Raw genomic sequence first — 17543 nt, forward strand, 5'->3', positions numbered from 1 at the left:
TTACTTAAATATGTATTTTTATTTGTAACAAATAAGTATTAAACTGTAAAGTATTTTTGTACAAATTTAATACTTTAATAGCATGATATTTATCGTCTATGTTATGTTTTTTGAAATTCAAACTGTTGCAAATATTTGTATGGAAAAACTGTATAAATTGAAATAAACAGTGATTTAAAGACATTAAAAATGAGGTAGCATTTTCCTACTTTATATTTTTTCCCACAGTGTTAGCAAAAAAAAAAAAACCCAAAACCCATGTTTCTATTTGTGGATGTGTGGTGGTACTTTTTTTTTTAAACACACATACTGCAGGAAAAAAAATGTTGAAAGCAAGCAAGCTGTCCAAATTTTAGTACAATTTATCTGAAGTTTGAATAAACATTCATCTTACTAAACTCAAAAATTACAATGCAGCAAGTCACATAGTGCACAGAAGTTGGAAGTGGAATGTTATTTGAACTCCCAACTTGGAATTTTGCTTTTCTTACCAAGACGATGATCAGCATGTACTCTTTCAGGTACAAAGTGGGAATAATTTCATACATCATTCATTGCAACTTTCTTGTCCTATTTGTGACAAGATTAAAATGAATAATCCATCAAAGCTTCATGCCCATAATCCTGCCACAGTGGAAAAATTTGAAGCCCCCTTTGTAAAATGGTTTTTGACTCAAGAGCAAACTGCAATTTTGGCACATCAGTAACAGCTTCTCATCGCTGCTGTAGCATGAAGAGATGCATAAATCTTGGTATGGATAGCTGGAACCTTTACGTCAAGAAATCCCCATGTATTTTTTAAGGGAACATCTGGATCCTGTTAAGACCTGTGAGTTCGTTCTTCACCAAAACAGAAGAACAATTTAATTTTTGATGGCCAACACACCAAGGACTCTCCTACTAAAACCAGATCACTGAAAATATAAAAGACTCGCTTTAAAACAAGCTGTTCTGCATAGAACATGTAAATGCAAGAAAGCCTTTGAAAAATCATCTGCGTACCCAGCTTCTCCGGTCCAAAAATCTTGCATGAAACAGGTTCAAGAAAGGTTCATAAAGGGGAGAGTTAATCGTTTGTTAGCTTTTGAAAAGCTTCCTAGGAGTTGGTTGTCCCAAAGTTAGATTCTTAAGTCTGGAAGAGCCAAGTGGGGAATCTTCTACTGTTTTCTGTCAAAACAAAATGAAAAACATTCCCAAAGTTTAAACCATAACTAAAATACAGTAGCCTCTTCAATAAAAGCTCTTTCCCCCATGACAGCTCTTAGAAATTAGATGTAATGAAAAAAACACGTTAAGCATGTTTGACTGTATAAAAATGTATCTACTTCAATGATAAAATTATATGTAAATGTTTGCCAGCAGTTCAGCTCCTGTGCACAAAGAAGAAGCTGACAGAGGCTAAGCTAGCCAACAGACCACTGCCACGAGTAACGAGATGGATACGTTTACTAGTACTGACGCTGTAACTTATTTTTTCCCCTATTAGTCATGTATTACTCTGGGAAAACAGCCGCCAAACTTGACTGCTTCACCAACATCTTGAAAATTATTAAATAAGTAAAACAATCCTAACAGTATCTAGATGACTGCCGGCGGTGAAAGAGAGTGCGGAAGTTTGTTTTAAATTTTCTCAGAAAGGAGATACTTACAGAGGGTATTTTCTGAGCGTCCTTGGAATTCTCTGCAAGACTCCATTGTCTTTTGGATGGACTTTGCTGAAAATTGCCTGCCTGCTCTTTATTGAGATGTGCTGACCTCTCCTGTTTAATCAAGCCAGTTAGAGGTTCAGGTGGGTCAGGAGCACCTTGAGTTACGGAAACAGACAGAGTCTCAACCTCTTGACTTTGACAGCTTTTCGTCAGGGAAGAAGTTGTTTGTTTGGGACAGTTGCTTGTTTCTGAAATGGCTTCTCTCAAAAATCTCTGTAAGCGGGTTTTTCGGGGCATGTTCTTGTTAGTGACCGCTCTCCTGAGGTGCATCTCTTCAGCTATAACATAGACACGGCAGCGTCCTCTGGTCACGGCCGTGTACACGTGCTGCCAGTGCTGACGGCCAGGATTGCCAACCACGTAGACAACAGTTTTTTCCTCGGAACCCTGAAATATGTTTAAGAACGTCTTGTTCAGTTAAGATCTCCAGTAAGCAATTTTAAAAAAAAGACAGCTTGTAAGAATAAGGAAGTTGGAGACAACTGGGGACACCCTCAAAAGTATCTTCTATGCTGCATTCAAGGAATTTTTGTTTCAAGAGAGCTTCTGACGCTTTCACATGGAAATACAGCGCATTGGCAAGATAAAGCCATAAGAAAGTTGTATCAGCTCAGAGCGGCTTTGCTTTTTTTTTTACCTGAAATGTGTGGATAGTTCTGGCCCATGCATGTTTTATATGACACAGCTTCTTCAGTGCCTTATACCTCACAGTGAAAGTGGAGCCGTACGTGCTGCTGATGGTCAATAAGCGCTGTTTATCCATTTCTACATCCTAAAGAAAGAGAACACTCAGCAGTAAGCTCATATCAGCAGTTTGATCAATGTCTCATACATCTGCGTGTGTCCATATCCTAGCTTTCCCTGAAATTACAATAGCTGCAATGTCAACCGGGTGAAACAGTTTCAGAAGACACTATGCCCAAAAGATAGTTATCTTTCACCGACCACCTTCAAGGAAAATAGTTTCAGTGTACAGGGCCTACCCCAACTCCTTCTGTTTAGTAAGGAAAATGCTGAGAGAGGCAGTTTTAACCCCCAAGAAACATAGATTATCCTAGGATACAGTGCAATATGCCAGTGAGGCCCTTTAACAATTTGTTGCCACATGCGGGGAGGAGCTTACTCTCTCCCACCAGCCCTGCACCGTCCCCCTTGCCCACGCACTCACTGGACCCTCAGCTGCGTGAGCTCATCTCACTGAACCCAGCAGAAAAATACAGCAGGGGGTTGTTGCTGTATTTTTTGGCCAGCTTAGTTTTCTGCCAGGGGAGAGCTCAAGCTGTAATGTTAGTTTTATTCTTAAGACTATGTTTTGACCTATATCCAAAATACAATACATTTATTTAATAATAATATATTTAATAATAATATTATTCTGTATTTACAGAATGTATTCACACTGGACAGGACGAGACCAACTGAAACACATTTTACAAAAACACCCAGAGATTATATTTTTTTAATTCTCTATTGTGAGTCTACCTCTTTCTTGCCTTTCATGTGATAGTTTAGCAGAAGAATTAAGTATATATTATAGACTAAAATTTTAAAGTGTGCATTGTTTTGTTCTGGGGATTCAACAAGTACTGAATCGGTTACCACTGCAGTTTCTTGTGCAAGTTCTTGCAGCAATGACTTACTCCTGTTATGAAAAATATATCTCCATTGCACAGTCGTTTCTCCTCAGCAGTCTCTGAAGTGAGGGAGGTTTGTCCACTTTTGCATTCATGGCAGTTAGGACCCTTTCCTAAACCACGGTCTGGCAAAAGATCCTTGAGATACGTATTCCGCATGCAGGAAATCTTGTCATCAATTCGAAATAAAAGATGGTTTTTATGGTCTCTAGGTCAGAGAAAGAAAAAGGGAGAAATGTATTTACAAATACGCATCCACCATCGCTCAGTATTTCTTCTCTTTCCCCTCTCTATACTTGGGCCAGCTTAAAAGCCTTAGTAAAATTCAAAACAGTGAAGACAACTCACATTTAAAAGGTGTTTCTGGAACTTTTGTAAAACCTTTTGGTAAAAAAAAAGTAATATGGAGTAGCACCAAAATCCTGCTTACAAAAATCTATTACAACAACCTATTCAGAAATCATAGTGACAAAAAAATAATTAACCTTGAGGGTTTTTTCAAGTTGCTTTTATGTCAATTTTACATATTCTGCAGTAACTCAAAATCTTGGAATTCACATAATGGCAATTTAAATGAAAGGCAAACACTTATTTTATGTTATCTCTGTTCACAATCCAGGATGAGATGAAAGGACCCATCAAAGACAGATTATTGTATAATCGATTTCTGACATAAATAACCAGATCTAGATGAAATATTAAGTTTTAAAATTTTATTTTAGACTGTTGACCTGGTTGTAACACTTTCAAAAGCACAGGGAGATTGTTCACAGGAAAACTGCAAACCACTGGCTTACCTGGTTACGTGATTTGAATAGTGTTGGCAACAAAGTTCATTTATCAGATCGCAGTCTTGCCTAGATCATAGTAAACAAGAACATGAACAAAATCATGATGTACTTAACAAATACAAAGCATACAACAATGACATGCAATGTCACATGAGCATTTAATCAAAAAACAATGGAAAAAGCCCATCTTAGCTATGACGATCTTCTACCAACAATTAAAAACAATCGCTGATGCAGAGTTTAGAGGATACAACAGTAAAGGAACATTTTTGTCCAAATAAGACACCAAGTGAGGCAAGGATGTTTGCGATTCATACCTAGATTTGATTCTAAGAGAAAGAACAAAACTAAAGAAAAACTAAAGCCTCGATATATTATTTCCTGCCTGTGGATGTATTAAAAATAGACAGAAGATTTATTTGCTTCCTGAAGACACTTTTAAACACTTTTAAATGCAGATTAAGTACCTATAAAAATAATCCAGAATAATCTTATATGGAAATCATTAATAACAGTATTGTACCTGAATGCAGACTGGAGAAAAAAAAATTCATTTCAGAGTTACTCAGCATTCACAACAAACAGGTAAACTAGCTAAAATTTATAAATCCCATATTTACACACTAGTAACCTGTAAATAGTGGGTGTTTTTTAATTGCTGAGAAAAGGTTCTTCACAAATAGAAGTGGAAGAGGTCTTCCTGGAGTACCCTTTTGAGCAGAAGTGCAAGTTTATGGACTATTGGTACTACTGGACATTACATTCATCCCTTCGCTGTTTCTGTGAGGCCATCCACAGTATTCACGCTCCTGTGACAGTTCACATTATCAGTGATTACTAAACTTTGCAATCTTTCTTGAAAGTGTGTTAGAGCCCTGCACACACACCCCTTCTTAAATGACCAGTATTGTGCTTCCAAATACCCACGCTGCAGGCACTCGCCACTGCCCAGCAGGAACACTAAGGCACATCAGATTATATGACTAAATCTGGCCCTCGTCCCACAATCAAAATGCGAGTATCTTCTGACATTTGGTCCATGTCCACCTGTGACAGAAGCATGCAGAGACAGTAGGCCAGGTGTTCCGCCCCGCACCCTGGAATTCACCTCTGCCACGATGTCTGAACACAGACATTACTTTGTATTTTGCGGGTTCCTCTTGCAGTCAAGCCCTCGCCTTTCGTTGCTGGAGAACACTGCGCTGTTAGCAAACGCCAGAGCACAGGCTCTCAGAGAATCTACTACAAAAACTGTTTATGTCCATGCTTTGTTTCTTTACCATAAATAGTACAGATGAACACGAATACAAATGCAGAAATCATGGTGCAAAATAACATTAAGCTTACAGAAAAACGAAGCAAGTCTCTACAGAGAGACTGAGGGCAACCAGAAGGCACAGGAAAAGACACCTGGCCTGTTGTTCTCTCTAGTAATTTTACGGTATTGCCACTAGTCTCTCCAACTCAACACACCCAGCTATTTTTAGATCGTAGCTGCTAGCAAGGAGTTTTTTCAATGTCTGCCTGCTTGCTCCATTACCTTCTGAAAGCAATGAACTGTGATTGTTTGGCATCCTGCAATCCTGGTCCTTTTTTAAGTAAAGTCCTTATGGCAGTTTGCAAATCTGATTTAGAAGACATAAAAGGTAAGGCATAAAAATATGAAGAACAAACAATTTAAGAAAGAAAAACATAATTCAATATGAAATTGCCTTTGCTTATTTCTTGCTTCAATGCCATTTCAACTTGTTTAAAACAAAAACCCCAAAACAAACAAAAAAATCCCAAATACGCTCCCCCCCCCCCCGGAAAAAAAGACTCCCACATCACAAAACACCCACATATATATAATCCCCCCAAAAAGTATCATGCAGTTACCCCACTGTTAAAATCTGACAAACAAGAGCGATGTGGAAGGAGACAAAGTCTTATTCCTGTGTTAGAAGAACTGCATAGAGCATATCTCATGCAAAATATGGTTTTGATACTGTACATTAAAGAGGTATGGAGAGAACATTTTTAAGCCACAGACCTATACATTTGGATTTCACAGAAGAAATCCATTTTTAGTATTCTGTTTGCTAAGTTACTATAGTAAGATAAGGTGATAATATTTGCTCTATTTTTTTTCCCCCCACATCCCCCTTGAAGCTTTTTGATGCATATAAAGTAGAGGCCACTCAATCCACTTATCCAATAACAGTCAAAAAAACCAAAAACAATGGCCAAACCCTGACCCTAAAACATTTTGAAAGAAATTCTGGTGTCCCCTCTGCTTTAATTTTCCTAACTTGTTTCTAGAGTTGTTAGAGCACGTTCCTGTCCCAACACACCATCCTGTTACAGTTGCTGTTTACTCAAATGATTCACCTCTGGAGATTTTAATCTTTTAAGGTTTGACAGCCCCCGCTACAACATAAAAAGACAATCACATTTGATTACACTGGTGGAAGTTGTATCACCCCCATTTCAAAAGCTGACTGGTGAGCTGAAGCTCTACATCATATTCTTTGCACTGACGGGTCCTGCTGCGTGCACTTACACTAAACCATGAGTCTAGCATGTAAATTTATACCACAAACAAAACCAAACTAAAATATTCCCAAAATGTTAGTTCCAGCCAAACAGTCTATGCTTTACCAAAGGGAAAGTCAAGATCACAAACTGACTGGACACACGTACTGTCACAACCCCCGCCAGCAGGCAAAGCAATAAGAATGAATTTCTTCTCCGGGCTTGGCATTGTCATTTCCTCATTCCAATCAGAAACTTTCAGCACCTCATCAAATTCAGGAAGATTCCGATGAGAGATTCTTGACCAGAGAAGGGGAAGGAAAACAGAAAAGAAAAATTACTTCCAGTTAAAGGATTCCAGTGTATTGTCTGCATCAGCCTGAAGTTCACCATTTATAAATTTTGGTCAGCTATGCTACATACACCACAAACTCTTTCTTCTGAGCATAACTTAATTTCACATTTAAAAATTGATAATTTATTCTCTAAGCCCTTTAGTACTGAGTAGATACTTGGTATTACCCATACAGTTCTTCTCACGGGAGCAGACTGGAGTAACACAGAAGTGTTACCCTCCCAGAGAAAAGACAGAGTGTTTATAAAACACTTGTAGTTCTGGGCGTTTCACAAACGTTCAGAATACTCTCAAATTCCAATCAACAACAAAAGGTCTTGGACACTCAGACCTAGGTGATGTTGTTTCAGGTTTAAAAAATAAATAATTCACTGACAGGAAACTGGATTATTTCTAGACCGAACATAATACAAATGCTGGAAACATGAAGAAGTTCTAGGTATTAATGAGCAAAAAATATAAAGAAACTACGATTTAATGGCCCTTGACATCTAAACTCTCAATGTAATTCAAATTGGTTTAGCTGCTGCCACACTTACCAGCAACGTCTTTAAAACTTCCTTTTCAGAGAAGCAATTGTAAGTCATTTCAAAAGGCATAAAGTGATTTCTGCATGCACAAGTCATTTGAAAACAACAGAGATTATTTGATAGTGAAATATGTCCCATAAAATTCAAGAGTATTCCAGCACACACATTTTTTTGTCCAATACACACACTCCTGGAAAAATGGGGGGTGGGGTGGTGTTGCTGGTTTGGGGGGTTGTTTTTTTCTTTTTAAAACCAGCATTACTAATTTTTAACAAGAAACTGTAACGGAAGCAGAGTTAAATCTGGACGCATTACTATTTTTCAGGTAAAGGACCAGGCCTACTACAAGAATGCTTCTTACGTACAAAACAGAATCCTACCTTGTTGCATTATCTACAATTAGCTGCGATTCAGCTCTGTGATTAGTTCGCAGTTCCACAGAAAAGCCTCTTGATTTTAGACCCTCAAAGATATCAGCTAACATGTTTCCTGGCTCTATGCTTGGTAGCTGTCTAGTATCACCTAAACAGAATGCAAATTACTATATGTGAGAAGCAATAACAGAATATCTGTTAAAAGCTGTCTTGAAAAAAAAAACACGGGAATTAATAAATACTCAACCCACCACACAGTAACATGCTTCCTCAATACAATTCACGCAAAATGAAACCGTCAACAATCTAAGAAACTTTGGGGAATCAGACTGTAGCATAGTTTAAGTTTTTCATTTTCCTCACTCAGTAATGCTTTACTAGCAGGTACAAATCACTGTATGATGAACACCGACAGCGATCGCATCTTAGTCAAACACATTTTGAAAGTTACATATGTAAAAATGAATGCCATAAATGGCATCCCAGAAAGCAAACCTCTGAGAAAGCAGAAAATTTTGATTTTACACTTGTTTTCCTTTCCGAATGAAAACAAGATGATCTTAAACATTAAAACATCATGAAACTTCCCTTCTAACATTTGATTAGTAGGCTAACTCTAGCTTCTTTAAGGAAATCAGAAAAGTTTTCTAGTTGCAAGATGTAATAAACTACTACATGGAAGTCATAATACTTCCAGAATCAGACAAACCACCGCTAAGCAGAGAACAGAGATACGATACTTTCATACTGACAGTTGAGATGGAAAACTCTTGAAGAGCCCAGTCTATCTCATCTGACCTTACAAATAAGCAGAAATATCCAAGTACAGAACAATGTAACATTCTGGGGTTTTTAAGAGACTCAGTGAAACTAGTGGCAGTTCTGATACTTATACTGTATATTGCATATCACTAAATATTGTACAGTACTAATTTTTTTGTTTCACTTACCTAGAATAATAAGTTTGGCAAGCTGAGCATGCTCACACAAGAGCTTTAAAACTAAACTAAGAACATGTACAGACACCAAACTTCCTTCATCCACAATCAGAACCGTCACAGTAGAAAACTTCCATGGCTGTACTTGTTCACTCTGCCTCCACGATTTAAAACTATAGATGACCTAGGAACAAATTGAAATAAATCAAGCTCTGACACTAATCAATTGTCTTATAAAGGTGTCTGGAGTGTAGTACCTTCCAATGCTGTATTTAGAGTTATTATCTGAGATTTTGAACTTACACCCAAAAAGGCTCAGAAGACTCAACTGCTCAGTCTTATTTTCCTCCTTTGTGAATACGTTTCTAGCTGAGATTATCAACGCTTACTTAAATAAAAGCACAGAAATGCATCCTTTTTTTTCTCCAGGAACCCTGAAGGATATCAGGTCAGCCATTAGGTTGCTCAGTAACAGGAACACCTCCTACTACAACTTGCTGGCATTAATAAATCCCCAACATTGCATGGGGAAGGGGAACAGGCAACTATCTAGTCCTCAAAGACAGAAGAAGCCCACAGTACTTTCTATGTTATTATAATTTTGATTTATACAGGTTGTTCCACAAATTCAACATTTTCTTCGCACCTTCCACTACCTAGGACAACAGAGACTTGACCTAAGTTTCTTAACAAAGAGATTGCTTTTTACTTTTTTCTTAGAAACATTGCACCATATTTATCAGCAATTAAGAAAACACTGTGAATAAAATTTATTCCATTATTCAACCCCAGTCTACTGATCTTTTCATGTATGTGCAGGTATCAGTATGATTGCTAGGCAACAGGACACTAGAAAACAGCTCTGCCATCTAGAAAGTACTTCCACTCTTAACTAAATAAAAACAAACAAACAAAACCAACAAAAAAACAGCTGAGAAGCTAAAAAGACCAGATGCCCTAGAAAGGCACAAATTTGAGATGTGTCTAAGTAGGAAAAAAACCCCCAAAGTTACAGCAAATATTTCAAATTATTGATTTATGATTCCCCAAAATGTAACATTGACTTTCAAATGCTGACAAGCTATACCTAAGCATTAACATTAATAGCTACAATAGGAAAGTTCAATAACAATCGTTTTTTTTTCAAAGAATGGACAGTGCCAAAAGGTCTTTCAGAACACAATTTAAAAATAAATAAATAAATAAATAAATAAATCCTTACCTGATGCAGTGTATACGCAGGAAGCTTAGTTTTTTCACTCAAAAGGCTTGCCGCCCTCCCTGTAGGTGCAGTAAATAGTACATTCAACGTTCTTTTTGTGTACATCTTCTCTGACTCCAAATGATCATCAAAGGTATTCCATTCCTCAGACGCATCTAGATCTTCTTCAAAGTCCTTAGAAGCAGCTTCCACTTCTTTTTCCATCTGCTTTAAGTGACGAAAAAGGCAGCTAACTATTGTGCTCTTCCCACAGCCTCCTTTTCCACTTATGATTGTGACAGGATTAGAACAAATCTTTTCCACGGCAATTGCTTGATCTAAGTCTACCTCTGCTTTACTTTGGGTACCAGACATAGACCCCACTTCCTCTTCATGAAAGTGATTTTCACAGTTATGATTGTCCAGATTATTTTCCTTCAGATGTTCCATTTCATGAGCCTGGGTAACATTCATTTCGTTATCTGCCACTTCTCTTGATGTTTGAGAAATATTAAGTATCTTTCTAACATCAACATCCAGTTGCCATGAATGGTTTGACAGAAGGTCACCTATATACATTGCAATGTCTTTTTCAGATTTGTAAAGATGAGGCAGAAACACTAGTTTTTTCTCCCTAATCACTATGTTCTGATGTTTCAAAAATTCAAGAGATTGCCAAGCATGCTCAATGGACATATCTTTAGATACAAAACGAGCTAATTCATCTTGATCTTCATAAGTGTGTCCCATCTCTCTACACTTTTTCTTGAGTTGATCATACAGAATTAATGCATTCTTCTGCAGTTCAGGAATCTTCCAGAGGAGATGTTTGCACTGACAGAAGGCTGCCCATGTTGCCTCACAGTAAGAAAGATTCAGTTCCCTGTATGTAATCTTCTCCCCAGAAAGAATAAAAGCAAACATATATTTATTTCAGAAGATGTTAGCCTCTTGCTGGATAACATTCCTCCTAGTAAATACAAATGGCAATTAAGAGGGTGGAAGTCTGCAAAAAATTACGTATTTTTCATAATGTATGAAGTTGTTATGCTTTTCAAGATATTTGAAAGCAAGATATTTAAAAGTAAGATAGAATGATAATTCCTCTCAGTCACCCTTCTGTATAAAATGGAAAGTTTAAAAATCAAAATCCCGGTGCAGAAATTGGGTATTAAGGAGAACTTGTGCACATCTAATGAGCACAATTTCAAATAAAGGCACAAAAAAAAAATGCAGAAACAGAGCATAGGAAAGGCATTAGCCAGAATACTGTACCAAATTCCGAACATGCTACTTCAAGAAATATACAACCTTTACAGAGACTACTGCAACATAGTGAAAGACTGAGATGTGCAAAAAAGATAAATTATTCAGAAAAAGAAAAAATGAATTGGACTTGCTGAGCCTTAAGAGAAAAAGCTCAAGAGTCTTCCAGCAATAAAAAAACTGCAGTGATATGCAGATCCTTGGTACAAGAAACAAGAGAGCAGCAAGTCTATATTGCATCAAGGAATAGTCAAATTGGACATCAGGAAAAGCTTTTTAAAGGAAAAGATGCGAAATAGTGGAATACATTGGCTAGCCTGCTAAATCTCAGAAACTGGAGGTCTTCAAGACAAGTCAGAACATCTGTCAGTAAAAGCAGTCAGGGGCTGATGCAGAGGGATTAACTAATCATGTTTCTGAACTACTAAACTACAGCTCAGGTCCAGGAGCGCTCAGGTGAGGTGCAGCAGCGAAGTCTCAGAGCAAGTGTAGCAAAGGAGAACAGAAAGGTAAGCAGCAACCACCAACCCCATTATAAAACAGGGGAACCACGAGACCAGACGACCTCTTACAGAGTAACTTATCTATCTTGCTGTGAAAACACAGATACTGTCCCATGTATTAAGAACAGAAAATCTCATTTGCCAGTATAAAACTGAACAAGACAACTGAGGGTTTTAAATTAGATTTCTTACTTTTGGCCCAATTACCTCAAGTATTTAATTTTCTGTTCCTTGTAGAAAAGACTAAACAAACGGTTGTAACAAAACTACTTTTAAAATCTTTTGAGATTAAGTTATTGTAGACCAACTGGAAGAAAAACCCTTTGCTAAAACCGAGTCCAGCACATCATCCATTTCCAAATGAACTAAGCTTACCTCCTACAAATGCCCAGTTAATAAACTGAATGTAACTGAAACAGCACTGTACTCCAATGAAGCTCAAACGTAACAAACACCACATTTTTTTACCCTGCTCAACATTACTTACCCTGCTGAATCCAAGTTTCCATGGCTCATTCTTTAACATCTCATCCAATTTTGTTAGCATCTTGTCTTGAAAATGTACTTCCTCACCATCCGTACCATTGCTTTCTTCAGTCTTTCTTTGCCAACACACCATATCCAACAGACAGCAAAAATGGCGTGGCAGAAGAATCGGCAAGAATTCCAATATCATCGGAAAAGCCAGAGCTACCAATACCGCCTTTCCTGCGACTGTACGCACCATAAACCAATAAAGTTTTAAGCAATATACAAAGATATTTGTAAAGGCAACTTAAACTGACTCTGGACATTATCCTTCTGGTTAGGCCTCCCCTACACCCAAAGCACCCCGAATTTCTTTCAGTTTCTTATTCTTTGTAATCCTTTTCAAATCCTTTTAAAGTCTGCTTTCCCCGAACTGCCTTGGGAAAAAATAATGTAAACAGATGACATAAAAACTGCAACTAAACATACTCACTTGGAAAATACGTATTATTCACTTGATTATTCTTATTATTCACTGCATACACAACAGCATTTTGTAGTAAATCAGTTCAGACCTCACCACACCTGGCCCTTACCTAGTTTTCATACAGATGTACAGAAGACCGTTTAAAATCCAAAATAAAAAAAAAAGGCTTCTACATTTGTAGTATCAGATCAGTAGAGGAACTTCGGAAAACAGTGCTCTCCACTGGCTTTCTCAATGACCCCAAACTTAAGCTATCACTTTCCCTGTTTGGATCAGTCTTGGGATCTGCAAAAGGGGGATAATGAAATTGATTTGCTCTATAGCTTGCTTTAAAAAACAGATTTCAGAAGTGAAACAAATTTCAGAAGAAAGCGAAACTTTTAGAGGTTTTATCTCTTGGCAAGAAAAAAAACACACATGATTTTTAATTACGTGTTAAAGAAACTTTGTAATTCCAAATTTAAACCACTATTTTTTCCTCAGTTAAGTACTTTTTCTGATCACTGTCTTACCTACAGAAAGGCAAAGATGAAACCTTTTCACTTTAAAGCAAGTACTTAATTTATACATAGAGAATCAACACACACTATTTCCACACAAAAATATAATGAAGGCTTGAAGAACAAACCGCTTGAGCCCACAACAACTAATGACAACCAAGAACAAATGACAACAGCCATCAATAGTAGCAACATACAGGGGTGTTGGTTATGGTTCCTATTCCCCAATGACAGAGAAAGAAGAAAGCTTAATTTGTAGCAAAGTAATTTAAGTTACGTATAATGAAAAATCCGCCAAATACAAGAACAGTGAACAGGATACCTAGGCACACTGTGCAACCTTCACCCCTAAAGATTCACGAACATACTGGACATGCCTCAATCAAAAGCGATCCATATATCTCATTAAAACTCAGGTAGCAAACTAGATCCGAGTTTCTACCACTATCAATTCCCATCCCTCTGTGGTCACGAAAGGATTTAAAGTCCGTAAACAGGGGTTAAGAACTTTTCTACCATTACAAAATCAGAACCAAAAGCCTGAAAGTCCATAGGACTGTGAAATTTTCCTCTCTTTACACAGGTGACTTGGAGTAAAGTCAGCTCAAGTCTAGCACAAACTTTGAACTCTCCTGTTAAGACACGATTTGGCCTCCAAAATAGTCACCTTCATCTTCTGACCTGACACTGCCCAGTAAACCATATACTGGAAGACTTCATTTGCTTGCATATAACAGTAGATAGACCCAACCTGTCTGTACAGGTTCAGCTGCGGCTGAATTTAAAAGACTTCCTCCAACTCAGAGTACTGAGTCCCACGGCACTGACATCTAAGTGGCTCTGTACAGCACCAACCCAGGCCTGCCTATGCCCACATCAGGAACATGGTATAAGGGAAACGGATCATTGGGGCAAAACAAGACAGCCAATGCTAAAGACACATCTCAGCCATCTTGACTTTCTGCATTTCAGTGTTTTGCTTCAGACCAGCTACAGTCTGGTCCCACAGACTGAATGCCCATTAGGGGTTGGAGTACCTTAGGTGTGCAACTGGAATGCATCTTTTGGATTTCATCCAGCAGCAATACCGTCAATAGTCTCAGAGACTACAACACAATGGGGACAAGAGGGATGTTTGCTTCAAAAGCACACTCCTGATCCAATCTCTAACACTCATGTAGTCACACTAACATAGTGCACAACAGGATCCTCAGCAGTCCTGAACTATCTCCACCTGGGGACACTCCAGTGTTTCCATACTGCACTCCGCAGCCATACCAATCTGCTGATGGGCAGGATTCAAATACACTTAGATAGCCGATTTAGTGCAGCTGATCTGGACTACACTGAGCTCATTTGCTATTCCCCTGCACTACAAAGAAGTGGCTTAAGTATTTCTGAACATGTATTTGTCCTAAAAAGCCATAACACCCCATTTAAGCAGTGCTGAACCCATTTCTTAATAAGCCTTGTTATATCTGAATAACTACAGCAAGCCAGCACCAGCATCTTCGCACCCCTAGCACAGACAATTTTACTTAGTAAGCCTATGGAATTCAGCAAAGTCCTTATGTGTTTCTAACTGTACACCTATCTTTAATAGGTCAGCTGTCCCACTGTCCGCAAATTAAAAAAAAAAAAAAAAAAAGAAGAATCTTTGCATGTTCAAAATTCATTTGAATAGGCACTTCATAAGAAGTACATGTTAGCTTGAACACAGTATGAGACTGAACTCATTAGCTTATAAAACAAGCAAAATAGCATAGGATATACCTACATGATTTCAAAACATAGTAGAAGATGTCATAATCCTTGGTGTCTCTTTGTTTCTCCCCTGTCTGTAAGCGTGAAACTTGGAACTGTTTCAGTTTTTCTTCAAGATTTCTAAAACTCAGCATAGAGTCTGTAGGAAGCCAAGTAAAAAACTTTTCTCTAAAATCCTCAGGAACAGCACATTCCTTAAGAAAGAGTGAAAAGACTTGTCGGTTGTTTTCTTCTATATCGGTCCGCAGAAAATATGATGGATATCCTTGCACAAAATACTTCGACCCCATTTTTTTAACTTTAACATTAACTCTCCACCAAGGGTCAACTAATGGAAAACGTCCAACTACTTCATACTCCTTTCTGGAGTTGTCTTCTTGTATAATAACTGAATCATTAAAAAGAAAAACAAAACCATCGTTAATCAATAGTCATAAAGATTAAAAGTTTGGTTTGATTAAGAGTTTTGTTTGTTCAAAGCTTATTTTTGTCTTTTCTAAGAGTTTCGGTAGTAAAACTAAAGCAGGGGTTTTCATAAACTTCCTGATGCCAGTCTTTCCAGTAGCATTTAAAAACGAAAGCAAAAGCAACCACAGAAACACTGATTCTGTAAGTGTAAGAACTACAAAATTAAACTTGTGTATGAATATTTATTAAGCCTATTAAACACATTGGCATATGGTTTAGTATTACACCATTTATGCCAAGTCAAGTTTGCAATTCAATTTTAAACAGTTTTGCCACAAAGTACGGCATCACGGCATCTGCATCCTCTTCAGATACATTTGCATCTCAACTGAAACCACCAAAATTATAACCAATTAATATAATAAACTCTCAACATTTTGTATGACCTAGTTTGCCTCCTCTTTCCATCCTCATTCCCTCACAAAAATTAATACACCATTCCTTGATCCGCAACTGGGGACTAAATGCTACGACCTATGCAAGCACCTATGTTTAACAGGACCTCTTTCTCACCAAACCAGAGTACCAGGAGCTCTTTGGTCTATAGCAACTTGTCAATTTATTTTCCCCTTGTTACCCAGCTCAATGTAGGCATTTTTAACACAAGGTTTGGATAAAATATTATGGCTAGGCAGAGTATTTTTCTCCAATGTCACCTGCTTTTCTTAGTACTAAATAGAACATAGGGATCATTAATATCATGTATCAATGCTCTCACATGTCATAAAAAGAGAAAAAAAGAATGTATTTTTTGTGTAAAGTTAACTTGATTGGAAAAACTTTGTTTTCTTACTGTTGCATACATGGCCATACAAAAGGCCCAATTACACGACACTTCTACGGCCTGTGCAAGATTTATCACCTACTTCGGATCACTCTCCCTTTAGTGGTTATCAGCCCAGTAACCGGGGAAGGAGCGAGTTTCGGTATGACTGACGCTTACACCAGCGAACAAGACCCTGCCGGGCCCCGGCGGGGAGGCGGCCGCCCGCCACAGCGCCAAACCCTCGGCCCAGCCGCCTCTCCGCACCCTCCCGGCTCACTCGCTTCAAACGCAGCGCCCCGGGCCGAGCCCAAACCCGTCTCCGAGGGAGGCCGCGGGCAGGGGAGGGCTCCAAGGGCCGCCCGCCCGCCGCCCGGCCCCCCCGCCGCCCCTCACCGGCTCGGCGCGGGGGCGGCGCGGCCGCCAGCTCCGGCCCGGTAGCCTCCAGGAGCGCGGCCTCCGCCAACTGCGGCTCCTCCTCCGCCTCTTCCTCGGTCTCCTCCTCCTCCGAGCCCCCCGCCACGACCACCCACCGCGGAGGCAGCAGCACCCCCCACAGCTCCACCACCGCCGCGGCGGGATTCCGGGCGGACCCCGCCATGCTGCCACTGATGCGATGCGCTCCGCTCCGGACCGCGGGATCCCTCCGCCCACCTCCTCCGCGCCCGGCCCTCCCACAGCCCCGCGCGTGACGCGGAGGGAGATGTCGAGCGGGACGTAGCGGTGGTGCGACAGCTGCGAGGCGACGTGGCCACTGAGGGGTGGCGGGTGTCGCTCGTTGGGCCACTGCTGGTCGCCGGTGGTGGCCGCGGCCCCGCTCTCCCCTGAGGGGGCCGTGCCGCCTCTGGAGGTGCGGGCCCTACTGGCGGCTGGAGCCCGGCGGATGCGTCGCCGTGAGGTAACGGGTAATGGAGCCTGTGCAGAGAATGGGTAATTGCGGGGTGACCGCTCAGGGGTGGAAAAAACAGGCTGAGCCCTGACCCCCAGCTCTCGCCCCACCACCGTTGGTACTCGGACATTGGTGCCCTACTGCAGAAACAGTGCAGTTTTTAATAAATCGGCTGATTATTCTGTCTCTTTACCTCACCCCGCTCACAAAACCGTCAAATCATAAAATCAGGTTTCTGATATATCCTACTATATTTCACCTAGCTGTCCCCCCCAAGTCGTGCAATATTATATATAACTGTCAAATCATTTTCCAGGAGTTCCCACCACCCGTACTTCCACAGATTGTAACCCAGGCAGTTCCCATAGCTGCTTAGTCTTCGCTTTTGT

At 39.5% G+C, this 17543-nt stretch overlaps 1 protein-coding gene and 1 long non-coding RNA gene across 6 annotated transcripts in view; one reads left to right on the forward strand and one right to left on the reverse strand.

The window, feature by feature from the left end:
• Positions 1-17153, reverse strand: HELB (DNA helicase B). Of its 4 annotated transcripts, none has more exons than XM_063323016.1 (13): positions 16662-17153; positions 15048-15422; positions 12303-12529; positions 10068-10940; positions 8858-9029; positions 7914-8055; positions 6817-6947; positions 5675-5759; positions 4141-4200; positions 3350-3551; positions 2347-2481; positions 1650-2096; positions 1-1167 (listed from the first exon to the last, which is right to left on the reverse strand). In XM_063323016.1, exons 1-13 carry the CDS (start codon positions 16864-16866, stop codon positions 1078-1080), a joined length of 3144 nt encoding a protein of 1047 aa, XP_063179086.1. In that variant the 5' UTR covers positions 16867-17153; the 3' UTR covers positions 1-1077. The 4 variants fall into 4 exon arrangements, with proteins under 4 accessions (XP_063179086.1, XP_063179089.1, XP_063179088.1 ...); XM_063323019.1 differs by having other exon boundaries at positions 10068-10271; positions 16662-17151; XM_063323018.1 differs by having other exon boundaries at positions 10068-10274; positions 16662-17151.
• Positions 17029-17543, forward strand: part of LOC134510118 (uncharacterized) — a 15565-nt gene continuing 15050 nt past the window's right edge. Inside the window, exon 1 of one of the 2 annotated variants that reach the window (XR_010069502.1) lies at positions 17029-17163. This is a non-coding gene — a long non-coding RNA (uncharacterized LOC134510118). Of the gene's footprint in view, positions 17171-17543 lie in introns of both variants that reach the window. The other variant, XR_010069503.1, reaches the window with a different exon arrangement.

The sequence above is a fragment of the Chroicocephalus ridibundus genome, chromosome 1, assembly GCF_963924245.1.
Source record: "Chroicocephalus ridibundus chromosome 1, bChrRid1.1, whole genome shotgun sequence".
In the NCBI taxonomy this organism is placed as follows: Eukaryota; Metazoa; Chordata; class Aves; order Charadriiformes; family Laridae; genus Chroicocephalus; species Chroicocephalus ridibundus.

Coding starts and splice junctions, on each gene's coding strand:
- HELB (XM_063323016.1), bottom strand. CDS start 16,866: ATGGCGGGGTCCGCCCGGAATCCCGCCGCGGCGGTGGTGGAGCTGTGG. Junction 12,530..15,047: donor CTACTATGTTTTGAAATCAT/GTAGGTATATCC, acceptor TGGTGCGTACAG/TCGCAGGAAAGGCGGTATTG. Junction 10,941..12,302: donor GGAAACTTGGATTCAGCAGG/GTAAGTAATGTT, acceptor TCTGGGGAGAAG/ATTACATACAGGGAACTGAA.